This window comes from Camelus bactrianus, chromosome 2 (genome assembly GCF_048773025.1).
Source record: "Camelus bactrianus isolate YW-2024 breed Bactrian camel chromosome 2, ASM4877302v1, whole genome shotgun sequence".
Taxonomy (NCBI): domain Eukaryota; kingdom Metazoa; phylum Chordata; class Mammalia; order Artiodactyla; family Camelidae; genus Camelus; species Camelus bactrianus.
This window is the reverse complement of record NC_133540.1, coordinates 86,115,065-86,142,100: the sequence shown is the minus strand read 5'-3', so window position 1 is coordinate 86,142,100 and position 27,036 is coordinate 86,115,065. Positions and strand designations below refer to the sequence as shown.

Here is a 27,036-nt window from a genome sequence, read left to right as displayed (position 1 = left end):
TTAGAGACCTTGGCTAGACGTATAAATGTCAATACAACCAGTGGGCAAGTTATTCTATTCCTACCAGTTACGTAATGATGAGTAATTGAACTGAGTATTGATTACATGTCAGCATTGTATTAAGTGCTTTACGTACTTACCTAATTGAATCCTCACAACAGTGCTCTGCAGAAAAGATAATAATTATCTCTATTTTGCCAATGAGGGAACTGATAAATTATGAACTTGTCCAAGGTTCATGGCTGTAAGGTGGCAAAAATGGGTGATGAACTCAGGACCAGCTAATTGCCGAGCCATCTTATCTCCTCTCCTCTGCCCTCCCCTCCTTTCTCCTCTCCAACTTCTTATGATAGAAATTTAAAAACATGCATATAAAAGTAGAGAGAACAGCAGAGTGAACCAGCTTCAACAGTTATCAATATACGGCCAATCTTGTTTCATCTATCCCTTTCCCTCACTACCTCGCACGCCTCTTCCCTTGTTGGATTATTTTAAAGCAAGTCTCAGATACATTAATTTCATTAATAAGTAAGAGATGTGGACTCTGTTTTTTTTTTTTTAAATATAAACCACAATATCATTATCTCACTTGAAACTATCTACAAGTCCTTAATATTATCTAATGTCCAGGCCGTGTCAGGTTTCCCTGATTATCTCTAAGTGATTTTTACTGTTGGTTTGTTTGAATCAGGACCCACTCAGTTGACTACACTTTGTATTCTGAGCTGTCCTAGCCACAACACGAGTTCCTCTCTCCCTCATACATTTCCATGAGGCCTGTCCTCCTCAGAGACAGAGATGCTTAGCTGGAGAAATGTGAAATTTTTAAATAATCCCTATGAACTGAGTATCTGGTTTCATCTCACCAGAAGGAAGCACACACAATAATTAATACCTGAGAAATACTGGGTCTGTGTGGAATGGAGAAAATACATTGCCACACGGGGCTCACCGTCCCTTCTCCCTGGAAATTCTGTGTATTCATCAAGTGGCCGAGAACTTCCTCTATTTTTCTGCTTGTAGGATAAGGCTGCACCACATGCTATGGTCAGTTCTCCCTACTTAAGGGGCCAGGCCTTGTCAGATATAAATGATGCTGGCTTGAGAATTCTGTCTTGAGCCCTGAGCTTAAAATATGAGACAGGCTAACCTGTGGACGCCCCCTACCCTGCCGCTCCGCGGCGGGAGAATGACTTGGAAATGGGAGACACAGGTTTGTTATTTTCATAAATCGTCATGACTTTGATAGCATCTTTCACGTCGAGCATGTTTTCATGTTTGTTTTGGTTCTGTTTGAATTTGAAGGTCTAGTGATCCTCCACTACGTCATTGCAGATGGGAATTCAACCAGGAGTCCTGGAGAAGATGGCCTTCTCTGTGGAGATCTCGGGGAAAACTGCCCAGGTAATGCTAAACAAGTGATTTGTTTGTATTTTGTCAGCTTTATATTCAGTCTCAGAACAGTGATCTCCCTATTCTATTTTTTAAATTTCAGAGTTATTTATTATTTACCTTTTTAGTTGACCTATAGTCAGTTTACAATGTTGTGTCAGTTTCTGGTGCACAGCATAATGTTTCAGTCATACATACACATACATATTCTTTTTCATTATAGGTTACTACAAGATATTTGAATATATCTTGTATATCCATAGGTATATACAAGATATATGAATATAATTCCCTATGCTATACAGTATCAACTTGTTATTTATCTATTTTATATATAGTACCTGCACCTCTCAAACTCCCAATTTATCCCTTCCCACATACTTCCCCGTCCTTGTAACCAGATCTCCCTAAATTTTAAGTTGTTGATAATGTAGCAATCATAAAACTAAGCAGTGTTTTGAGCACATGCTAATGTACCAGGCACTGGGCTAAGTGCTTTACATACAGTAATTCATTCTCTCCTTGCAGGAACCCTATGAGCTGGATATTTTTTTACTCTATTTCAAGATGAAGCCTAGAAAGGAAACATAATTTGCCAAAGGTCACACAGTGGTATATAGCAAATCTGGGATTCCCTTTCAGGTCTTTTTGATTTTAGTGCTTCCAGTCTTTGTCATTATACCATTTTGGGCATTACAGATGTGTGCTCCAGCCTCTAGCAGGAGATCTCTGGGCTGGATCCATAGAAAAGTTGGCATATTCTATTCAAATTAAAACTTTTTTTTTTTTTTTTGCTATTTTATAAGTTAAAAGAAGGGAAGAAGGCAACAATTTTTAAAATATGTTTTACCTTAGAGTTTCTTGAAAAAGTATTCTCAAAGTCATTAATCTGAAGCAGAGCCAGCCTTAGTAAAGAGTCAGACAATAAGAATTTAGATTCTGTGGGCCATGTGGCCTTTCTTGCAACTACTCACCTCTGCGATTGTGCTATGAAAGCAACCATAGGCACTATGCAGATGAATGGCCTTGGATATCTTCCAACAAAACTTTATTTAGAGAAACAGACTGTGAGCCAGATTTGGCTATTGTGCCATAGTTTGTTGATTCCTGGTCTAAGGTTCTGCCTGTCCTTTATAGATTGTGTGCTCTGGTCTCCTACAGGGGTTGTTTCTTGTTTTAAAACAAAACACAACACAGGACAATTCCAAAAGTAGGACAGAGTGGAGAAGAGCCTCCTGTGTTCCCTGGAAGCCTCTCTGAGCTGGGAGTGTGGTGACTTGGGGTTAAGTGCTCTTTTCCTAGCACCTTGGGGACATTGTAACTGAGCCAGGAACATGCTGAGCAAGTTGTCCTGATGTGAGTCACCAGCTCCAGCCCAGTCTTCCTCTATCCTCCCTCACACTAGTGGGTGGTCTGGGGAGCACCCATAGCCTGTGGGATCCATCGCTGTCTGAGGTCTTGCTTGTATGGGTCTTGTTGCCCCTGTAGTCAGAAGGACAAAGCCAACTTTATATGTCTGTGTGCTTTTCTTCAGTCTGGTTTCAAATGTCTTAAACAATGGCATTTTCACATTTCCTTTGGGAGGTCATTCCATAATCTGACGTGGACAGTGTTAAAAAGTCTTTTTCCTCATTATCCTAAATGTATTTTGTAATGTTTTTATTGTAGTAAGAACATTTGACATGGAACCTACATTTTAACAAAATTTTGAGTGTAGAATACAGCATTCTTAACTATAGGCATCTGAGGTTGCACAACAGATCTCTGGAAACGATTCATCCTATGTAACTAAAACTTATAGCCATTGAACAACAGCTCCTTTTTTCCTCTCCCCAGTAGTCCCTGGTAGCCACCACTCGACTCTCTGCTTCTGTGCATCTGGCTATGTAGGTAACTCATGTAAGTGGAGTCATGTATAGTTTTGCCTTCTGTGACTGGCTTATTTCACTTAGCATAATGTCCTCCAGGTTTACCCATGTGGCTACATATTGTGAGATTTTCTTTTTTTTAAGACTGTGTAATCATTATCTGTATATACCACATTTTCTTTATCCATTCATCTCTTAGTGAATATTTAGCTTGTTTCCACAACATGGCTGTTGTGAATTATGCTACAATAAACACGGGAGTGCAACTTTCTCTTTGAGACCCTGATTTCAGTTCTTTTGGATATATACCCAGAAGCCATGTTGCTGGATGATATGATTGCCCCATTTAAAATTTGTGGAATAAACACCATACTATTTTCCATAGAGGCTATAGGTTGCCTTTTCAGTCTCTTAATTGTTTCTTTCCTATGCAGAAGATTTTTAGTTTGTTTAAGGTCACAGGTAAGTGGAGTAGCCTGATACGAATTTGGAGAGACCTGGCTCTAGAATGTGTGTTGTTAATTTCCATGCTAAAGTCTTAGAATCATGTTGTGAGATCAGAATGCAGTATAAATGGGGGAAATTCTGAAAAATAATTGCTTAAAAGTCCAAATAAGGACAGTAGCTTCTAGAAAGAGGAATTAATGTGAAGTGGGAGCAGATTGTTTCTGTTGAGTGACTGTGTGACCTTGAGCAAGTCACTTAAGTTTTCAGAGACTTAGCTTGCAACCTGTAAAATAAAGAAGTGCATTAGATGATCTTTAGGAATCCTTCCTGTTTCTAAATGACTCTAGGATTTTGTTTTCAGATAGCCCCAATCTTTAAGCATTCTATTTTTACTTTTCTATTTTCTATCTTGAGACACTGATTCATTCTGCCAGTACTTATGAGCACATAATACACAGGAGGCCCTGTTCCATGTGCCAAGGATGCAACAATGAACAAAATAGTTAAAGGTGAGGTCAGAGAAGCAATGGGAAAAGAGAGGTAGATGCCATTTACTGAGATGAGGAAATACCCCATTCGAGGGGGAAGATCTCTTGCTCCATTTTGGAAGTTAGGTTGAAATGCCAGTTAGATGTTAGGAACAGCTGGCATTGAGGGAAGAAATCTGGGATAGAAGCAAAGTTGAGCACTGTAACCAGTAAGGTGTTTGAGGCCAGGAAACACCGAGCGAGGAGGCAGGGAGAGGAGAAGAGATAAGAAAACATTGAGCCTCAGTGCACTGCAAAATTTAGAGGTTTGTGGAGTTGAGGTGGAACCAGCAAGGGAGAATGAACAAAGGAGGCGTCACATGCATTCTCGAAAAACAAAATGAAATAGTTTTTTTCCTGTCCGTTCGTCTTTGTCTCCTAGCCTTGAATAATTTTAAATACAGGAAATACACTCAAACCGTAACCCTTTTTTCCTTTCTTTAAAGAGCTAGAAGGAAAAGGGCAGCCCTAAGTGAAGGTCCACTCCTGTAAGCTCAGAAATGGTTGGCACAGTCCTTCTGGCGAAAAGACCTACTGATCAGGCCTGACTGGTGCCCTGTGTAAGTGTTTCCTAGTAGCCCAGGAGGGTAACAAGTATGTCTGTGGGACTTATTTTTCTTTTCCTGGAGAGACAGACCCATTCACATTTTTATAGGAAATGGCATTGAATGTAAGACAAATGGAAATCCTCAATTACAATACATCATCCAATTTTGCACTTTTTCAAGGACATCATGAATTTACATTCCCCTGTCTCAAGGAGCTAGTTGGCAAGATAAGAAGGAAAATTAAGTTAAAAAATATAAAACTTTCTTCCTCCCCTCTTGGCTTAAGAAGGTTGTAAGAAGAAACTCCTCTTTGGGAAGATGCCTGGAAGCCAAGAACTAGAATGTTAGACCCTTAGGCTCTACTTCATAGACTAAGAGGAAACTTTTCTCCAAACTTTGCTGCTACCATTTAACTCTTCTGTGTTGCTTCCTCCCCCCCCCCCCTTTTTTAGATCAGATATCTGTTTGGGAAGATAAATTTATAGATATTTGTTTTCCTTTTTCTCTCTTTTTGTTAACGCTTGTGAGACTTATAGCTAAAAATTTGGTATCCCCTTTTAATCTCTTACACAGAGATCTAACTATGTAGCTGACTAAATTTTAGAAATACAAGAGATTATAAACATTGTAATGAGATTTACCAAAAAAAAGTATTGTAATAATAATTGTATATTACCCTTAGAATGGATTTCAGAAGAGTTCCTGATATTAATGTCATTTACAAAATTATTACATATATTTTAATGAACATTATTCTAGTAAGTGAAGGAAGCTTTTATGAAAAATAAACCTAGTATATCAATGGTGAAGGCTTTTCATCACATGGCTTGAGAATAAGAATCATGCACTAAAAGACTAAGAAATCACACTGTTTAATCAAAGCCTCCATCAAATTAAGGAAAATTCCATATTTAAAACAAGTCATTTAGGTGTTTGCTATGTTCCTCCACTTCAGTTTGGTGCAGGAGAATCCATCACATCTCATCTATCTATGTGACCTAAGGAGGGTGACCACTTCTTGTCTATCTGCCCATGCTATCAAAGAAAGATGTTCTTGCTTCTGATCCCTTTCACCAACTCTTAGAAACAAACTTTGACATCAATGACCTGCAGTAGCCCTTGTGGTTTCTTATTTTATTGGCTTTAGAATCTTTGAAATGCAGCATCTCATGAAGGGTTTCTGAGATGTTAATTGTAGTGCCCATCCACTTATGAGATGGTGTTGTGATCTGGCCCACTAGTGCATGTAGTTTGCCTGTGCAGTTTTATGAGACAGACTCACTCTGTCCCATAACATTGTTTTGATTTTGGGAATGTGGGCTGGAAAAGAGTAAGGTGGAAGGGAAAAAGATCAATTAAGTTTTACCACCCCCAGGATCAGGGGAATCTTCACAGCTCTCACATTTTTAAGACCATGCAGTTCACTTCTTAACAGAAAAACACAATACGGTGGACTAATCATTCTTTTGCCATAGGATTAACTTTTCCCTTTTCTTGATAAACATCTCTGGGATGGAAGGGTAGATTTTGCCATCCTGTTCCCTGTGTCATCAGGTCTCTTGATAGGCAGAAAATGTTAGATTTCACAGTTGTTCAATTTTCAGATAATGTGATCTTGATGAATATTAAATGAAAGCAACTGGAATTTTAGGTGCATTTCGAAAGGGGGAATGCTGATAAGCCTTCTCATTTCCATGAGAGAGGAAGAGAGGATCCCATCTGGTTTGGGGGGTGGTGTGCAGGATGTGTGATTCATTTTTCTTCCAGGTTTTAAATTTCCATAGAGAAATCACAGGTCATTTTCTGCTTGGTGGCATGGAAGGGTTTTTAAATCCAAATAACGCTGGGAATATTTAAAGGCATGCTTATTTGGCAAAGGAGAGAGTTCTGTGAGCAATCAAAACAGGGTCTGGCAACCATTTCCCTGGCATGGATTTGTGTTGCTTGGATGAACCGAGGCTGATCAAATCACTGCATCCAGCAGCTGCTGGTTAAGGCACTTCTTGGTGTCATGCTCTGTGTGGTGTTTATTAAAAGACTGGCTACATTTAAAGGGGCACGGCAGCCAGAGAAATTAGTAAAGTACAAGATACAGAGCCATGTGGTTTATATTTAAAGTCAGGTGTACTTTGCAAAGTAGAAAAGACTTTTCTGGAGCACAGCAGATCTGTCAGTACTGCTTCTTAAATTCATCTCCTCGCCCTTCATTCCCCTGTCCCTGGCTCATATCCTGTGTGTCTGTGTGGATCAGGTGTGCCTTGGACTCCTCCTTCCCCCCTTGACATCTTCCTACTTTAATCCATTCTGCACTTTCTTACCTAAGACACTGATAAAATGCTTCACAGTTTAGTTTTTGCATTTACCGTTTCTCTAGAATCACCAGGATTTTCAAGATTCTCTTTATTGTCCCAGGCACTTTGCTAGGAATTTCCACATGTATTTTTGACTTGAGCCTCTCAACCGCCTTGTAAGGTAGATGTTATCATCTTCAGTTTCCAGATGATGAAACTGAGGCTCAGACAGCTTAATTAGCTTGTCTGGACCCAGAGGGCCAGCTAAAGGCAGAGCTGAAAATGAAACACTAATTTCCTTTTCCTAATCCACTGTTTTTCCCACCATTTCGTTTCCAGTGTCTCACAACTGTCTGTGTGGTTTCTATGGCTGTTTTTACTAGTTGGTCGCTTATTATTGACTTTAATTTGCTCCATTGTAAATACCAATGTAGAGAGTTAGATAGGCTATCCCTTATCTCTTCGATATTTTCCAGTGCCTACTACAGAGCTCTGGAAAGAGGAAGTACTTGACCAGTGGAATTTGACTGATCGATTTTTTTTGCCAAAGTACACAGATCTTTGCCTCTGAGTCATGTTGCAGTTTTTCCTGGGAGAAATTTCAATGAGTCCCGTTGATTGGCATGCATGGGAACAAATATCTGGCACATACAAGGAGTCAGCATTGCTGGTAATCAAGTCAGCAATCAAAACCAGGTCAGCCAGCTCCTCTGCAACACTCTGACCCCCTCTGAAACCCTATGACCTGGCATCACAGGAATCTGCTGTGTATAGATCACTCAGATTTCTTTGCGATTCCTCTTACTGGTGGCCCTGGGCAATCATATATACTCATGTCATAATATTAATTAAGTTGTTTAGTAGTCATTGCTGTCAATAAAATGATTGTTTAATGTCACTGGGGTGCCGTATCAAACCTAGTGTGAAATGCTCTTCTGAAGTGACCACCACGGTCTTTCTAGTTCCACAGTGTCCGTGGCTGTGGAAAGTCCGACCCTGGGCTGCAGCTGGCTAGTCAGCTGTTTTCTCTGGGCGTGGGCACCTGTCTGTCGTGAGTCAACACGTGGAGTAGCTTGTTAGCATTTCTATATTGTCTCTCTTGACAATCCTTATTTATTGAAACTTTCTACAGGTAAGTGATGGAGAAATTGTTACATATTACTGCTCCCCTCCCCCACGTTGAAAAAGTAGGCAATCAAGACTCTAAAAGGTAAGACAAGAAAGTCAGGATAGGATTGAAATCCCAGATATGAAGCTCCCAGTGTTTTCTTCCTTCAGGGCAAGAGAAACCCTCCAGAGGTCAGATGAGAGGGAGAACCTCCCATTCAGACAAGCAGAACTTCCGGGTGCCTTAGGCTGAGAGCAGATGACAGCTACCTGCTTTACAGAGCGCCAGAGCGGAGCAGTCAAAAGCTTGGACTCTGGGGCAAGACCGCCTGGGTTTGAGTCCCTGTTCTGCCCTAGTCCTGCGCTAACTGCATGATCTGGGAAGGTGACTTAGCCTCTGTGTGCTGTGCTTTGCTCATCCATAAGTAGGAATTAGAAGGATACTTCCCTCACAAGGCTGTTATGAGTATTAAACGAGTTAATACAGTCTTCCCTCCGAATCTGTGCATCTGCGGATTCAACCAACCACAGAACCAAACCAGGGAGTATAGGGGGTCGACGGTAAACACCATTTTACATAAGGGACTTGAGCATCGGTGTATTTGGGTATCACGTGGGGTCCTGGAACCAGTCCCTGTGAATACCGAGGGAAGATTCTCTTTGTAAAGCATATAGACTTGCATCAGGCACTCAGTAAGTGCTAGGTGTTTAAATTTAAAAAAGAAAAGGAAAGAAAAGAAAAGAAAAGAAAAAACCGTCTCAGTTTTCAGTGCCGTCAGTCCTATGGCTCAGTCTTCATGCAAAGAAGAGCCTTCTCTCTTGTCACAACGATGCTTTACCCTTTTAACAATACCAATGTTTCTGAGAAGTAGTTTGGGCACAAGTCTTAATTAAAATATGAAACGTTCCCATCACAATTCCCATTACTATTCCCATTCTAGAGTTAGTTTCTGGTCACAAAACTCAGACATATTCCAGTGAGGAGAGAAGATGAGAGATTGGCATCTGGTCTACAGAAAAAGTGGCAGCACAGGTAGGAATATGATTCTCCTCCCAAATGTGTATTTAAAGTGAGTTGATTTATTGAACCTTTTCTCATTCTTCAGCTACCACCACACAACCAAAGAGAAGAGGCCACTTCTCTCGGTGCCCCAGGCAATACAAGCATTACTGCATCAAAGGGAGATGTCGCTTCGTGGTGGCCGAGCAGACGCCCTCCTGTGTGTAAGTGGAGCACGAGGAGCTGACCAGCAAAGGTGCAGGCTGGTGCCGGCTTGGGGCTTGACAGCACTGGAAAGTCTGAGCTAACCGAGTTAGCTGGTCCTGCCACCTGACCACTTGCTTAGGGGCCCGCAGCTACTTATGGAGAAACTGACACACACTTTCCTGCTGAAATTTGAGCGTGCGATCCCCTGCCAGGCGGGACCGTGTCCTCTGCTGCCTTGCGCAAGCAAAACTGTTTCTGTCCAGCATTAAGGATGCTTTTCAGCTCAAATAATCTCCCAGGTGGTGCCAATGGAAACACATTCTTCTGGCATGTGTTAGGTGGTTCACAGCGAATGTAAATATGAAGGCATTTCTGCCAAATTAAAAGCTACTTTTGCAGGGGACAATTCAGTGGCTAGAAATCAGTCCTATTTACAGAGATTCATGAAGCCTGTTGAGTATAGCGGGGAACTGGGAGAAAAGTTCTCTTTCCAACTCTTAGCAGATTGAGTCCAAGTTTAATTTTACTCAGGCACAAACAGATGTTTTGCATATCTTCAATATTTATTCTCTTCTAAAAAGATGTTCCTCTAAAGTGCTGTCTGAGACTACCTCATAGGGAGCAAGGTGGTTTTTAAGCACAATTTTGATCTAAGGTTTATAGAATGTTTATGTTCTTCTCTGTGCTTGCCCGACATTCCCTTTTTTTTTAAAACAAGTATCTCAGAACAGTGATTCCAAGCCCTGATGCAGTGGAACATTGAAGAGGAATGGACTGCTTCAAAGTTTAATTATAATTAAATTTAATTAGAAAATAAATATACAGAGATAATAGAGGAGAATAAGAATTGCTATGTAAGAAAATAAGAAAGATGTGCTTGGGAAAGATAGAGCTAATTTTAAAAAATTTTCATTTAATTGCTAACTGGCTTGGGAGAGTATAATGAACTTTAAAAAGATTAATAATCCCCTTTAACCAGTACATTTTTCTAACTGGTCCTTCTGTCTGTGGTTGACTGCTCTTGAACACTGCTGCCTTCTAGAATGAAACCACAGCATGAGATTGACCTGCCTTAGATCAATACGCAGTCTGGCCCCTCAGTCAGAGGTTAAAACTCGTTTCTTCCGTAGCTGCTCTGATCCTGGCTTATCTTTCTAGCTGTATCTCTCATCATATTCCCAAATGGTCTGAAATCCTACACTCCTTTGCAAGGTTTATTGGACAAGCTCTTCTCATAGTCTGGAAAGTTTATTCTTACTGATGCTTTAAGATTCAACTCAAATATCAGCTCCTCCTGGACCCCCGCATTGACTTGAGTTAGATGTCCTTCTTCTGTGATCCAGTCACACTTCTGTGAAAGCTCTTTTGTCCTGAAGCATAACTGTTGGTTTCTTTGAAAGTCCCCTCTGCAGCTGTGAACTCCTAGAGGGCGTTATTCATTTTCGTATTCAGTGCCAAGCACAGTGTCTAGGATTTGTGAGGTGCTCAGGAAATGTCTGATGAATAAGCAAGCAAGTCCCTCAATCACGGTTCCCCGAGTGCTGTGCTAAATGTCAAAACCAAGGCCTTCATCTGAACCAGGAACACCTTCTCAGTGGTGGAATGATACAAAATCGAGGGGAGGAGGAAGAAGATAGGAGTCAGGACATAGACTCTGGAGTCAGATAGACCTAAGTTAAGATTTTGTTTCCACCAGTTATAAGCAGCATTAACAATGGGTCAGCCACCCTTCCTAAGTGTTTTATCATCCACAGAATTGTTCCTTTCAAGTGCTGAAAATTAAGCAAAATAATACATCAAGCAAAAATACTTATTGTGGTACCCAGTGTAGAGTCAATGTTTGGTAAATTGTACCATTGAAATGAATGGGAGATATTCCACCTGGACCTGACTTTATAGGTGACTTGGTGTAGCCCTGATTCACCCAAAACTGCCTTGCTATTGGTGATTATGCTGTCTTAGGAAACCAGAAATATCTCCTCCTGCTTGGGATCATAGGGGTTTGTGGACTCCTGTCCTTACATAAAAAACCAAAGTGTGTTTCAAATAACTGAAATCCCCTCTTGGTCTTCTTAGTATTTTTTTTTTATTGGAACTGTTTGATCTGTTTTCAGATACATAACTTTTATTTATTTATGTGGCAAAGTTTGTGTAGGCAGTGTGACATGTGGTTGGACACATGACCTTGGGAGCCAGACTTCCTGCCTTGAATCCTAGCCCCACTCACTTACTCTCTCTACACCTCAGTTTCTCCACCTGCAAAATGGGGTTAATAACAGCAACTACTTCAAAGGTTGTTATAGGGATCAATTGAGTTACTATTCATAAATCTCTTAGAACATTGTCTGATTATTTCAGAATAACCCCCCCAAATCCTGATTTTGAACAGTCCTCAAGGGTCATAGAATCTTTTTTTTTTTAAATCATAGTGACTTTATAATAATACATTTTATTTATTTATTTATTTATTTATTTATTTATTTATTTATTTATTTATTTATCATAGCATCTTTAAATGTTATTTTTAATTCTAACTTATAATGTTAATTTGTAACATAAAATTAATTTAATTATAATTTTTAATTTTAATTTATAAGATTTAATTATAAGATGTTTACTAGATAGAAACTCATTCATTTACTCAGCATTTAATAAAAATTTACTAGCATCTTTCACCCTTTGCCTCTTCCTCTCCCATTGAAATGGCCATTGGCTAATATGTGATTAATTTGATGAGCAGTGAAATAATGTGAGAGCCATTATAACTGGCTATATAAGAATCTGACCTTGTACGTGGCTTCACTGGGTTATAACTTACAGGAAGGACTGCTCACTGAGAAAGTCATTTAAAGCATGGTTGAGCAACTGAACCCGGAGCTTATCATTAGAAAAACATTCTAAAAGAGCAGCAAGTAATTGCTATGTCTTTTATAGGCAAAGTTATTGTTTAAAAATGCTGTTTTTAGTAAATTTGTTAAAAAAAATTTCAGCTAATTGGAAGAGACTATATGTGTAAGATTTTAATTATAACCTTTAAAAAAAACTCTTAAAAATCTCCCTCCCACACATGCAATTAAAAGTGATATTCCCCCTAGGTCTAATCCTATATACAAGAGATTTTTGATATTCAAGATATTTCTAAGCTCTCTTCCAGTTATTTTGACCTTGAAATGAAGATCCCAGCTATTCTGCAGGAAGCAATTTTCCCTCATATGTGCTGAGGTCATTTTGCAATAGACAGCGTTAGGTGTTTTTTGTCCTTTGCTTACATTTAGTCTTACCTTTCAGTTGATGTTTGTGACTGAGCTAGATTTATTTTTTAAGCATTGTGTCGGCTATAGTATTGTCAGTAAGGGATCTCCTTACTTGAGAAATACAGGCTTTGTGCGCGTTAACTGCCTTGGCTTTTATCAAACATAAACTCCAGAGCTACCTGGCAATGGACCCTTTCTTCAAACAAACAATAACCAAAAAATGAGGTTACACAGAAATCTTTAAATCTTTTCAGGAAGCAGAGTTTCACGTGTCTGAGGTTGAAATAATTATGTATATGACCAGTATCTCTTTGTGTTTGGAATGAGCCCAAGGAGAAAAAAAGGGAACATATTTGTTAGTGTAAAGGTCCTGACATTGCAATGTATCATTTTGGTTTTAAAATGTCCTTTTCATGCATCTTTTAAGCATCCGACACAATTCAGAGAATACTGTGGATGGTCCGTAAATCACTGCTACTTAAGTTGGTTGAGTGTTGCTTGGACAGTCTTGGCTTGGTCCAATGTATCTGTATCTGTAACTTCAGACATGGGGGCATCTACTAAGTTGAGGTGAATTCAGGACTGAATATTGATAGAGTTGGGAGAATGAGAGAGGTGACAGTGCCACTTGGACAGCTTGTTGATTTCTGGTCACTGCACTTTACCAGGGTCATGGAGAAGAGAGGGGAGCATTCAGAGGACAGTGGAGGGGATGGTGTACAGATCTGAAAATGGGGCCTTTGAGGATCAGATGAAGGAACTGGAGAGGACAAGCCCTATGATGTTTTGAGGGGATGCAGTTGGGGGGGTGGTGAATAGAAGAGCATCACCTAAAAATCTGTGACTCCTACAAGTGGTAGAACTAGACCTGAAAGCTGGAAGTTATAAAGAGAGGCTGGGGGCAGCAGGGGTGGGGAAGGGGAGAACTCCTGTAGAATAACATTTATGGAGCTTTCTGTGTCTTCCGTGGTTGACTATATAAAACCGTATACTTTAAAAATAATTTATAGTAAGAGAACTTGTGCATGCTGAAACTGTTTGCATTGCCCTCTGATGAAATGAGGGCTCCTGGGGGTTTTTGAATTCCCTGCCATGGAGGTATTTAAGCACTTGGGAGTGCTGTGTAGGGAGTTTATCACCCCTCCCTTTCAAACTCAGAATCTAAAATTTCAAGAAAATTTTAGTAAACTGTTACCATCCCTAGTGATTTATATTAGGCATATTGTTACTGATGTTCAAGTGATGACAAGTTTTCAGCAAAGTGAAGAATGAAACTTATGAATGCAGTGGTTGTACAGCTTAAAGATTTTTTTAAACCAATTGTGTCCTTTATTAATTCCAAGTAATGAAAACTGTTAGTTTCTTTGAAAAAGACATAGTAGAGATTCTTAAAATTTTTTCACTTTTCACTTTCTTGCCCTCTTCTTGTTCTATTTTTACAGCTGTGAGGAAGGCTACGCTGGGGCAAGATGTGAGAGAGTTGACTTGTTTTACTTAAGAGGAGATAGAGGGCAGATTTTGGTGATTTGTTTGATAGCAGTTATGGTCATTTTTATCATTTTGGTGGTTGGTGTCTGCACATGCTGTCAGTAAGTATTTTTAAATTTACTTTAAAGTAAATCTGAAAATTTTTCATCTTGTTCACAATTTCCTTTCCTTCTCTCTCTCCTACCTACCTTTTCTTTCCTTTTGGCTTTTATGTAAATTGCTTTTCACAATTTGCCATCCTTTACTTTGAAGTAATGAAACACATGACACTTGATTTTTTTTTTCATTTCACTGAGCATAATTATTATAATTTAAAATAAAATTTATATAAATATCTTAAATGAAAAAAAGGAAGTGGGCAAAATGGATGAAGGTGACCCAAACGTACAAGCTTCTAGTTGTAAGATAAATGGGTCCTGAGGATGTAATGTACGCTGGTGACTATAGTTAACAACACAGTATTGTGTATTTGAAAGTTGCTAATGGAGAAGATCTTAAAAGTTCACATTTCAAAAAAGAAACATTTTATAACTGTAGTGATGGATGATAAGTAAACTTACTGTGGTGATCATTTTTCAGTATAAACAAATATCAAATCATTATGCTGTATACCTGAAAAGGATACAATGTTGTGTGTCAATTATTTAGTCCTGTAGTCAGTCATATTTTTTGTGTGTTTGTTAGTAGGCTAAACAAGACTATTAAACTGTACCATGACACAGTAACTTTGAAAGATAGAAACAAGCAAACCAAAATGTTTTTTTCTTGGTCACATTGAAAACATGAATTTTATTTCCAAAAGATAATTGCACTGTTTTTCCTGTCTTTACTTTTCACTATATATCACAGCCTCAGTAATCAAGAACAACCTTGTTTTCTTCTCTGAGACAGAATGGCTTGTTTCAATTCTTAAGTTAGTTTTGGAAACCTGTCAATTTTTTTTATCTGACCAGGACTCCCACAGAATCTTAAAGTGCTAGCTTCTTGTCTTGAGAAGTCTCCTGAACTGTTACACTTACTTTGAAGCTGTGGTACACCTTAGAAGAGGGTGTCATGTGATTCCTTTCTTTACAGCATCCTTGGTAGAAAAACATGAGCATAGCTATCAAGAGTCTAGGGTCTTTGATTTTCATCCCAGCTCTGGCATTAAACATTTTTGAGAACTTGAACAAATTTTTCAACATCTTTACTTTTATTTTCTGTAAGACAAGAGGATTAAACCAAATAATCCATAGGATTTCTTCTAGCTATAAAAGCAAAAGTTATTTTTAACATTTTACCTTTATGGCAAAAAAAAAATACTTGGCATTTTTATAATGCCAAGTTTGGGGCAGAGCTGGGAAATGCCCTATTTTACTGAATTTTGTATTACGCTTCAAGAAAACTGGACTGCAGTCTAGAATATCTAATGTATTTCTTAATATAGCACATCCAGAGCTATCCTCCTTCTCTTTGGTTTTCTCATGTCTGTTTCTTTTTTGTTCTATTTCTTGTTTACGCACTAAATACTTATCAGTCTAGTTTGTGACATGGCTTGACCCAAAAAATTTTCCTCTGCTCCCCATGCATTGTCAACAATCAGGTACCCTATCCTTTCTATATAGATACAACTAAATTCTATCCACACTGTTGCGATTGTAGCTGTCATTTCAGCCTAGAGAAAGAGATGGATTAAGAGAGAACGTAAAATATATATTTTTTAAAAGGAACCCATACATTTCTAACAGTCTAGAAATAAGATCATAGGTCCTCTTGATGATTAATTTTGTGATTCTATGAACTAATAGGCCCACACTAATTTCTAACACTTTATTTTCCAAGTCCTCTTCGGAAACATCGTAAAAGAAGAAAGAAAGAAGAAGAAATGGAAACTCTGGGTAAAGATGCAACTCCTATAAATGAAGACATTCAAGAGACTAGTATTGCTTAACGGTAAGTTCAATAAACATGGTTGATGGGAAACTAATCAGGGACATTTACCTGGTAAAGTGGGGCTTAACTGCATCTAGTAAATCATTGACTGGAATTTGATTGTGTTTAAAAACATCTCAAAATAAGTTGATGATTTTTTCATAGACTCTGAAGCCAAATAGAAGACTCTCTCATATCTTTCTTTTGCATGATACTGCAGAGATAGCACATGGGAGAAAGGACTTTTATATATGTTTTCTAATGTACTGAGATCAGTGTGCTTTCTGGTTCTGCATGGTTGTGGTAGTGACTTTATATTTTTATAAAATATTAGCGATATTTGGTATATTTTTCATTTGGGGACACAGGAAGAAGTATTTTAGATATCTCACATTGAAAGAACATAGCAATGTTTTAATAATAACCATATTTATTGAGCAGTTACCACATGCCAAGCATTGTTTGGAGCTCTTTAAATGTTCTATCAAATGGGATAGTGGGAATCACAAATCCCCCCGGATGATCCAGTAAAGAGATTCTGATGAAGGGGCTGGGAGGGCAGGGTGGAGGGAGCCCACAGGAATGTGGGGGCTCCTAGAGTCTATCGATGGCGGGCAGCTGTGCCCCTCCTATGCATGGAAGGGCTGGGGAAGAGTGATTTTGGCGTTGAGAGGCTGGCTGCACCCGGGTCGGGGGTGGCACGGTTTAGGCAGGAGCTACTGTAGCTGTAGCTGTGGATGGTAAGAGCCACTGCCAGCACTTGAACAAGGAAGCAGGCAGGAAATGGGAAGAATAACCCCAAACCTTCTCTCTCTTGCTTTCAGATCTTCAGCAGGTACCTCCCACTAGCCAAACCCCATGAGAACTCAGAGGGTAGGGGAGCCCTTGTGATGCAATCTGGAGGTCAGCCAGCCCCGTGAGCAGGGCAGAGGAAGGTTCCGGAAGGGCAGACCGAGCACAGCTAGCTCAGTCAGACAAGATTGTTTTGTCTGTAACAGCATCAAACCCAACCAAACTAGTTCAAAATGAAGGAGACGTATTGGCTCACATGCCCTGGCAGTCCAGAGGAAGCGTAGCATTCACCCTTGCTTGTATCAGAGTTCCCACGCAGAGAAATATTATTTCTGTCTTTCTGCTCACCATTTGAAGAGTTGGTTTCATCCTTGGCTAATTCATTTTAGGTCATAGAAGAGGCCAGCAGGGATCAGGGCCACATGCTTCCTTATCTCCATCAAGCAAGAAACAGCAGTGACTTTCCATAGCTTTCCCAGCAGTACAAAGAATCTCCTTTCCCAGATCCTCCCAGCAGATTAATAGGGTAGAGTAAAGGCTTATCAAAAAAATTGTAGTGTTCTCCTAACTTATTACCAAAATGACACTAATGAGTTGAAAACAAAAATGCTGGCTCTAGATTTTTTTTTAATTACCTAGTATGTTTCTTTTGAATGGTTTGCTCCTTTTCCCCCCTCTTTTTTCTACAGTTTATGAAGGTACCTCCTTTCTGGTGGCAAGCTACAAAATGCCTTACTCATTTGAAAATGGACAGAATGTGTCTCAGGAAAACAGCTAGCAACATGAATTTTAAATAATGTATTTACTTTTTGTTTGTAACGTTAACTTGTGTTGTTTACTATTGTTTTTATAATAAGAACAAATAATTTTATTATTGTATGGTAATTGGGGAAAAGCACCCAGTTAAGAAGGGAAATTTTAATAAACTTCCACTTAAGTTTTGTCACCAGGATTATTAGTCAAACAAACAAGGAAAATAGGAAGGAGTTTAGATCTTAGGAACTGAATTAATAATAAAGCTGCCATTTATCTGACACTATGTGTTAAGAGTGTGAAATATATTGTTTTCTTTAATTCCTTCAAGAACCTATGATCCTCATTTCTCATGCATAGAAACAGGCCCTAAGAAGTTGAATAATTTAACACAGATTTACAGAGTCAGGATTTGGTGGAGCTGAAATTGGAACCAAGATTTACCCAAGTTCAACATTCGTGTTGTTAACCATCATTTTTGTTCATTGGCGGTTCTGCAAACCAATTCATAATATAACCCAATATTTTACACTAAAGTGTTGTTTTGCCATGACTCTGGGACATTGGGACATTTTCCTGCAGAAACTCAGAATTCAGAGTCCTGGGTATATGTTACTGTTATTACCAACATGCTTTCTGTAGTCTTGACTTGCATTATGTTTCTTTGCTCCTTTATAAATTCTCAGTGATTTTCATACATTCTTACATTAGTTAAGCAAAATTTGCCCCATAGCTAGGGTAATGAATAGAGATGGAAAGTAAATGTCTGACAGTCTTCAAGTCCCAGGTAAGTGTCTATGCTCATTAAAGGAGAGATAACAGCTCTAAAAGAGTTTATTTATCCTCTGGTAAGTGGTCAGTGACAGCACAGCAGACCCCAGGCAGAGACTGGCTGTGACCACATCCTCATTTTTTGTTCTTCTGAAAAACAATGCCTGTGACTACTCTCAGGTAAATTTTGGTGAAATGAAATCATGACCATAATCATCTATTACTTGGAATCATCTTGCCAAATGCTCCTTCAACTCCATATTACATTGAATAAAGATTCTTTTAAAACTGAAAAAACAAAATGCACATTTAGCTGGAATTCCATAGAATATGGAAAGTTCTACTCTGACTGAGTGGACCATTTTCAAAACTGATGACAGATGTCCCCAAATTGTGGCACGTTAGCTATTGTGCTTGTCAGCAAAGCAGCTTTTCCAGAATCTTTGTAACTTTTGCCTGGCAGTGTAGATGCCATACACCAAGGGAAAAGGGGGTTCAGAGAAAAGGTGAAGCTGTACACTGCCGTCTATCACACATCATGTTTTAAGTGAGACTGAGGCTGTGCTTAAGGTGTAACACAGAAATAGCTCAAATATCAATAAGGGCTAAGTCAAACCACCGATAATTTTCTAAATCCATTTTTCCTTCTGACTTAACATCCTTGAAATAGGATTATATTCAACTGAACCCTGTTGTATATGCTATATTTTCAAAAGCCTCCTTCTGAGTCATTCTTTCCCTTTCTCAGTCTTCTTTGATACTAAAAGTGCTTGAAACCCATGCTTATTAGAATGTTTAAAGTAAAAAAATCAATGCTGTTAATGCTGCTTCTTTCCTGAACTGAGGTTGCTTGACCAATGGAAACTCTCAAGCCAATTCAAGCTTGGGAATTTTGTTTTGATTCTAAAAATGTTAAGGGTGTCTCTTGAAATTTGGTAGGTCTGAACTACCAAGAAAGACCTTCAAAGATTTATATCTTTTCAAAATGTATTTAAAATTGTTTGGCGTATGCTAAGTGACCTTGTTTATGTAGACTGCCAGTATTATCATGTAATAAAATAAATTTATTTTTAAAACAAAGCAAATGTATGTTTACTTAGGAATTTTCTATTGTTACCATGAATTATTAATCAAAATAAATTTGAACATTATTGCCTTAAAAAAGTTTATATTTTATAGCAACAATCATGAATACATGTGAAATAGTCTATTTTGACCATATGTTTTCCTTAGAATCTGAAGGATTGAGAAGTGCGCTAGCCACCTAGGAGATTGTCTGCCCCACAGCCTGGCCCTATTTTTTAACACCATCTTCAGCTGCATTTGGTTGCTCTAAGGTAGGCACTTAATGAAGTTGGCCAATTGGAGCCATTCCCAGGGGGATTGGGAGCTTGAACTAAAGTTCCTCCTCTTTGAGTCCTTGTGGGGCATAAAAATGCATTTTGAAGCTATTGGCAGTCATGTTTTGCTACATGTGGACCAGAAAAGCAAAGAGAGCTTGTGAGAGAACGGAGGTGAGACATAAATTTCCTGGCAGTTTGAGTTACTGTTGTGGGCATTTTTAAAGTTTAGCTTTATTCCCTTCCTGTGTGCAGGCTCCATGAGACATGTTAGTATCTTTATAATACATTCTTCATTTGGCTTAAGCTAGTTCTGTTTGGATTTGTGTAACTTGGAACCAAGATCCTGACTACTCTGGTGCATCTTGAGATTGTGGATAACAGTCTCTGAAAGCATAAATAACATTCTTTATGGAACAGTACTATCAAAGTGTGCCTTCAGTTGTATCAGAACACTTCTAGGAACAATGTTGCGTTTTCACCATACAGCCATTCAGGACAGCAATTGCAGGGGAGCATGGGCTTGGGAGCAGAGAGCCCAGCAAGCACTGATTGGGCACCTCCTGCATTCTAAGCACAATGCCACCCATCAAGACAAATAATGAGGAAGAATCAGACATGGTCCCTTAGGTAATTTATAATCTAGTGGGAGAAACAACTACTCATTGATAATTTCAATACAATTTGGTGCTCTGGGAAAGGCTTAAGGTATTAGGGGATTGGAGAGGAGGATGATTTAGCCAGCTTTGTCAGGAATTGGAGAAGCCCCCTGAAGGAAATTACATCTGAATTGATGGCTAGCTCTGAGAAATAAAGGTCTTTGCCCCAAATCCCGGGTAAGGCCAGATATTTCTTGGATCCTTGTCAAATTGTACGGAATTTCTTGGAAAGCTCTAGCAGTAGAGAGACTAATAAGTGTTGCTACAAGGGAATAAAAGAAAGAGACAGCATCAAGGCTTCATGCCTTGTTTCAGAACGTCCACCACACGTGCATGACTGGGTGAAGAATATGTGCACGTGAGCTGTCAGGTGAGATGTTCCTGGTTCCAGTGATGTTACATCATTAAGCGATAGGTTGAGATGGAGAAGGGCTTTTGATTTCTTCCCTAAAGTGTATTATTTGGCCCTTTTACATTTCCCAATCTATATTACCGTCCATGGTGAAGGAGGGTTATGTAGAGAGTGGAGTCAAACATTCTGGGTCAAATAACTAGCTTTTTTGAAAAGGCCCTGGTTTGTGCAAAATTATGTGAAGGAAGTCTAGGATATATTTAAATGCCCATGCTTTTAAGACCAAGCTATGACCTTAATGAGACCTTTATTTTAGTATCATATTCTGCATATATATTTAGTTTATATTCTGCATATACTATGTTATGAGAACCCAAATGTATTGGGGAATTGCTGTCGTTCATTCATTCAAAAATATTTATTAAGCACCTACTAAGTGCTGAGTACCTTAGGTTCTGGGACCTCATCAGTGAACAAAAATCTATGACCTCGTGGTCCCACTAGCTTATGTTGCAGTGGCTATAATCTTTCCTAGCATTAAATTTAAAACAAAGCTTATCCAAGAGGTTACGTTATCCAGAGATCATTGTCATTAGACTTTTAACCTATGCCACTGTCTTGGAGCATGAAAGTCAAGGTGAGCATTCACAGAATAACCCAGTATATGGTAAGATTAGCCCATTTCTTTTGATCCCCAAATAATTCAAATATTTTAATAATGACAATCAAAAGCAAAAAAAAAAAGTATAACTATGTTTCTTTGGGTAAAAATCTTGGTTTACACATTTTTTTTTCGTTATGGTTGATGAACATAGGTGCTGTATTTGGGCATCTGTTCTTCAAAGGATCCTCTGTGCTTCAGAGTATTTCTCGGCAAAGGAGCCTGTTCCCATGTGATCAACTTTGGCAACTGAGTGTTAACGCTGGAACATAATGTGCAAATAGTCTATCCTTGCTAATGTTACTGATCCTGGGAATATGTATCTTATAATAACATCTAGTTGGCACTTCTGTAAACTCATTTGCCCTCAGGACCTGTCAGGTGTTTGAAGTAGTCTGAAATTCTATATTAGGAAACTAAATAAATTATATAACTTCAAAAACTATATCGGCAATTATTTTCAAGAGATAAATTATGCTTCTGCTATTGGAAATTTCAAAATGTGGGTATCCAGAAATGTTTAATCTACAATTATAGTCCGTGCTTGTATTATAAAAGAAATGTTAACTAAACATGTTTTTAAAGACTTTTTCCTCCCATTTTTATTATTCTTACTCAAATTTAAGTTACCAAAAAAATAGTGCAATAGAGGTACTTCAGTAACTGTTTTCTTTTTTCTCCTTCTTCAGTTTATTTAAAAGAAGCTAACAAAACAGAATTCTCCACAAACACAGAACTCCTTAATGTTGCTTGCTGCTGTGGCAAGTATAATTATTCTTGTATGGTGTATGCAGAATGATAAATTTTTTTGAAGCTCTGTGATCCAAACTGGATAATTATTTGTCATATGTTGGGTTTTAATAAGAAGTGAGAGAGAACTTTTTTCCAACTTGCTCTGTAAAACCATTTTTGAAATACTGCAATGTATAAGCTAATTTTAATAAACCTGTTTTTAGCATATTCTTTTTTAACACCTTAGGAACATTTGTTTACTCAATGAACCAGAACTAGCAACCCTAAAAAAAAAAAAAAATCATTTGCATAGTGTTTTTTGTTTGTTGGTTGGTTTTGTTTATTTTACTCCTGAAGATCATCTGGTCTTGGATATTGGGTTGTCACCTCTCTGCCTCTTAACTCTATCTGCACATCAAAATCTCTGAACTCTTAACCAAACCAGTGTCCTGGTTATTCTATAAATGGCATAGGGATGGGGGAAATTTGCTTCTGAGCTATTATAATGCAAAGGCTTTGAGCATAGGATCTTTATTCAGACAGATCTGGGCTTCAGTCCCTGATCTCTCACTTACTGGGAGCCCCTGGGCAAGTTTCGTAACCCTACTAATGTTCTCATCAACCAGGTGACAATAAATAATAAATAGGGTGGCCTGAGAGGATTAGATGAGATAAAGCCAGCAAAATGTTTAGCCTCACACCTGGAATATTTTAAGCATTCTTGAGGTAAACGTTCAATTAATATTAATTACTATTAGAAAGGCCAATAATATTAAGGGTGATAATGATGAAAATGATGTTCTCTGATTACTCTTATGGAAAACAAGGATCTCATTTCTGAAGTGAAATCAGTGCACTGATGCAGTAAAAGTTTTCTGTGTTTTTAAGGATTCATGATCCCTATGGAAAGGAATGTCTTTCTGCTTTGTCTGAACAAGCCATGTTTAGGTAAAGAATTCCAGCTTGGTGACTGGCCCTAAAGACTGCCTCATTTCTCTCTCTATATTCTTCCCGCCTCCCTTCCCTACTCCTTTCTTGAAAAAACCCAATGAGATAAACTGAAGAAGAGTTATTACAATGCTATTGAAAATAATTAATAATAATAATAATAATTAATAATTAAAGGCCTAATGATTTTTAAATTGTGCTGTGATAAGTCTGCTATTTTGGGATGTGGAGTTGGACTTTACCACTTGTAAACTCAACGTTATTGGAGGTGTTAAAAATAATTTGGGCCTGGGCTAGGGAGTAACCTCTCTCACTGTTTATTCACAGTGTGCTTGCATGGTAAGAATCATTATCCACATTTGCATGATTATGACCCTAAGGCTCAGGAGGCTTACATACAGATCCTGCCAGATCATTTTACTTGTAAATCATTGTCACCTGCCTCTTAACTTTGGCATCTTAAACCTTGAAATAAAAGTACAACTGAAATTATTTACCTTCCAAAGGAGAGAAAAAGAAATGTAGACTCTGCCAGTTAGCTCAGTAAATGACTACTACGTGTGACAGCATTTGAGACATTTTCAAAAGTGAAAACTGAACAGGAATAAGATAAAAGGATTCACTGGCAACCAGCTGATTAGCTTTGCTTGTTTTTAGAATTCAACCTTTCAGCCAGATTGAACAGGTTTAGCTATCTTTTCTGAAGTCTGTTAAAATATCTAAAAATAAGAGAAAATGACATTAAATAAAACACATGTAGATTGAGCAACAGGGCATGCGCACTAAGTCAAGGTACACATATAATGCTCTTATTGGAGAGTACTCAATTTGGTAGGACCAAAATAATCTCTTGAACCACAAAGGATATGAAGAAGTAAAAAGCCCGGAGAGTATTTGGCTGTTCCTGAAGCTTTTACAAATAGTAAAATTTTATACGAACTGATTTATTTTAAAATATTTTTCTGATACCCCAAATTAACTCCATATTGTTCAAGTCCCTTAAGTTCAGTGGAACTTCATTAATTTAAACCCCACCCATCAGCATTTGTCACCATTTAGACATGGAATAAGCAGGTGTTTACCTTCACGATAATGAAGAAATCGTATTTTTTAAAACTCACAAAGGTATCAAATGTTAAAAACCTTTCCAATACTTTGAATAAAAGTGGCGAGAGTGGACATCCTTATCGTGTTCCTGATCTTAGAGGAAATGCTTTCAGCTTTTCACCACTGAGAATAACGTTAGCTGTGGGTTTGTCATATATGGAGTTTATTATGGTGAGGTATGTTCCCTCTATGCCCACTTTCTGGAGTGTTTTTTTTTTTTTTTATCACAAATGGATGCTGAATTATCAAAAGCTTTTTCTGCATCTATTTGGATGATCATATGGTTTTTATTCTTCAGTTTGCTACTGTGGTGTATCACATTGATTGATTTGCGGATATTGAAAAATCTTCGCATCGCTGCGATAAATCCCACTTGATCATAGTATATGATCCTTTTAATGCACTGTTGGAGTCAATTTGCTAGTATCTTGTTGAGGATTTTTGCTCTTATATTCATAAGTGATATTGGCCTGTAATTTTCTTTTTGTTATATCTTCGTCTGATTTTGGTATCAGGGTCATGGCCTCATAGGATGAATTCGGAAGTTTTCCTTCCTCTGTAGTTTTTTGGAATAGTTTCAGAAGGCGAGGTATTAACTCTTCTCTGAATGTTTGGTAGAATTCCCCTGAGAAGCCGTCTGGTCCTGGACTTTTGTTTGTTGGGAGCTTTTTAATTACTGATTCAATTTCAGTGCTGATAATTGGTCTGTTCACATTTCCTACTTCTTCCTGATTCAATCTGGGGAGATTGTAGCTTTCTAAGAAGCTGTCCATTCCTTCTAGGTTTTCCATTGTATTAGCAGATAGTTGCTCACAGTGGTAGCCTCTTCTGATCCTTTGTATTTCAGTGGTGTCAACTGTAACTTCTTCTTTTTTCATTTCTGGTTTTATTAGCTTGGGCCCTCTCCCTTTTTTTCTTGATAAGTCTGGCTAAAGATTTATCAATTTTGTTTATCTTTTCAGAGAAACAGCTTTTAGTTTCATTAATCCTTTCTATTTTTATTTGTCTCTATTTCATTTATTTCTGCTCTAATCTTTATGATTTCTTCTACTAACTTTGAGTTTTGTTTGTTCTTCTTTCTCTAGTTGTTTTAGGTGTAAGTTTAGGTTGTTTACTTGAGATTTTTCTTGTTTCCTGAGGTAGGCTTATATCACTATAAACTTCCCTCTGAGAACTGCTTTTGCTGTGTGCCATAGGTTTTGGATCATTGTGTTTTCATTTTCATTTGTTTCTAGGTATGTTTTGATTTCTTCTTTGATTTATTCAGAAATCCACTGGTTGTTTAGTAGCATATTGTTTAGTCTTCACATGTTTGGGATTTTTGTTTTTTTCTTGTAGTTGATTTCTCTCAGAGTGTTGTGGTTGGAAAGGATGTTGGAAAAGATGCTTGGTATTTCAATTTTCTTAAATTTACTGAGGCTTGCTTTGTGGGCCAATATGTGATCTATCCTGGAGAATGTAAAAATACATTTCAGCAGCAACATTTTTTTCATGGTAATATTATTATTTCACGTGACAGTACATGTTTGAAATTAAACTTGTCATTTTTGTAAACTACCTTCAAATCCTAATTCAACTGATTAAATATTACCAAAAACTGATAACAGGCACATAAACAAAAGTGTTGTAAGTGCGGGGAGGGTGGAGAGGAGAACACGAGATAGTGTATTTCTTCAAGTACACAAAAAATTATAATAAAAAGCTGAATGAGTTTCATTCATTCATCCAATGAATATTCAGCATTACTATACGCACATCATTAGAGCTGTGGATAAAAGGATGAGACAGACAGTCCACGTTCCCAGGAATTTTACTCTATAGTAGAGAAGGTGAGAGTTTTACATGTACAAATGATGCCTTGCCAGCATGCACCAGGGACTGAAGGGATTAGGGAAGACTTCTCAGAGGAGGTGGCATTTATCTAGGCCTGGAAGAATGAGTGGGATGTGAGAGGCAAGTATAGATGAGAAGGTTCAAGTGCCTGGGCTAGTGCAGATGAGAGCACAGGGGAGTCTATGACTGGTTAGGGATGAATATGCTTGCTTAAACCAGGTATCTAAAGCAGTCTAGGAATGCCCTGGCACGATATTCATGTGGACTACGATGATGAACAGGACAAGTGTACATGTAGCCAAGAGGAGTGTCTGCTACCAAATGAAGTGTATTCTGCCCAATAGGTCAAAATGTTCTTTAAGACTTCTATGGTCAGAGGGGGCATATGGTACCAGTGCATGCCGTGAGGAGTACACCATAAATCAGAGGTACCATGTAAATTGATACCCAAGAATACAATGAGTTATCAACAGTGATACACCACATTATCAACAGTGACACTCTGCAGCCTGGGGCAAAAAGAAAAATGTGAGTCCCTATGACAAAATATCCTCCTACATTTTGAACCATGAAAAGAAAGTTAATAAAAATTCTGTAATGAAAAAACTTGACCAAATATGTGGGGAAAAAAATGACTAATATATAAAGGCCTGTATTGCCCTCACTCTTCACATGCACTGGTCAGCCCTCATAAACTTGCCCTGACGGGGACCTGATGAAAGCAGGCTGATTTGAGGCAGACTGTTTCCACTGTATAATATATAATTCAAGATTGTAAAATAAATAGCCACTGCTTATTTTTATTTATAATTTTGACAGTTTATTCATCATGGGCTTTTTGCATTTATTTTGATTTTAAAAATCACATTGCATGTTATTTATCTTGAATCTTATGTCTCATTGGCCTCCTTAAATTTTGGCAAGTGAGAGCCTCACTCTCACTCTAATCCCAGTGCTGATATCGACAAAAGGCAGGGAAGGGACTAAACTCAGCAGGCCCTACATGCAATTTTCCATAAACAAACAACCACAAACAAAATCTTCACTA

The 27,036-nt window shown here is 38.2% G+C and overlaps 1 protein-coding gene across 4 annotated transcripts in view; it reads left to right on the top strand.

The window, feature by feature from the left end:
- Positions 1-27,036, top strand: part of BTC (betacellulin) — a 57,605-nt gene that overhangs the window by 15,520 nt on the left and 15,049 nt on the right. Inside the window, exons 2-7 of one of the 4 annotated variants that reach the window (XR_012500104.1) lie at positions 1,306-1,404; positions 9,287-9,404; positions 14,084-14,230; positions 15,951-16,061; positions 19,590-19,693; positions 22,058-26,791. Coding sequence is in view for 1 of the 4 variants with exons in the window: in XM_010969332.3 (XP_010967634.1) it covers positions 1,306-1,404; positions 9,287-9,404; positions 14,084-14,230; positions 15,951-16,059 (473 nt within the window). In the remaining 3 variants the exon portion in view is untranslated. Of the gene's footprint in view, positions 1-1,305; positions 1,405-9,286; positions 9,405-14,083; positions 14,231-15,950; positions 16,062-17,521; positions 17,872-19,589; positions 19,694-21,522; positions 26,792-27,036 lie in introns of those variants that run through there. The other 3 variants (XR_012500102.1, XR_012500106.1, XM_010969332.3) reach the window with 3 other exon arrangements.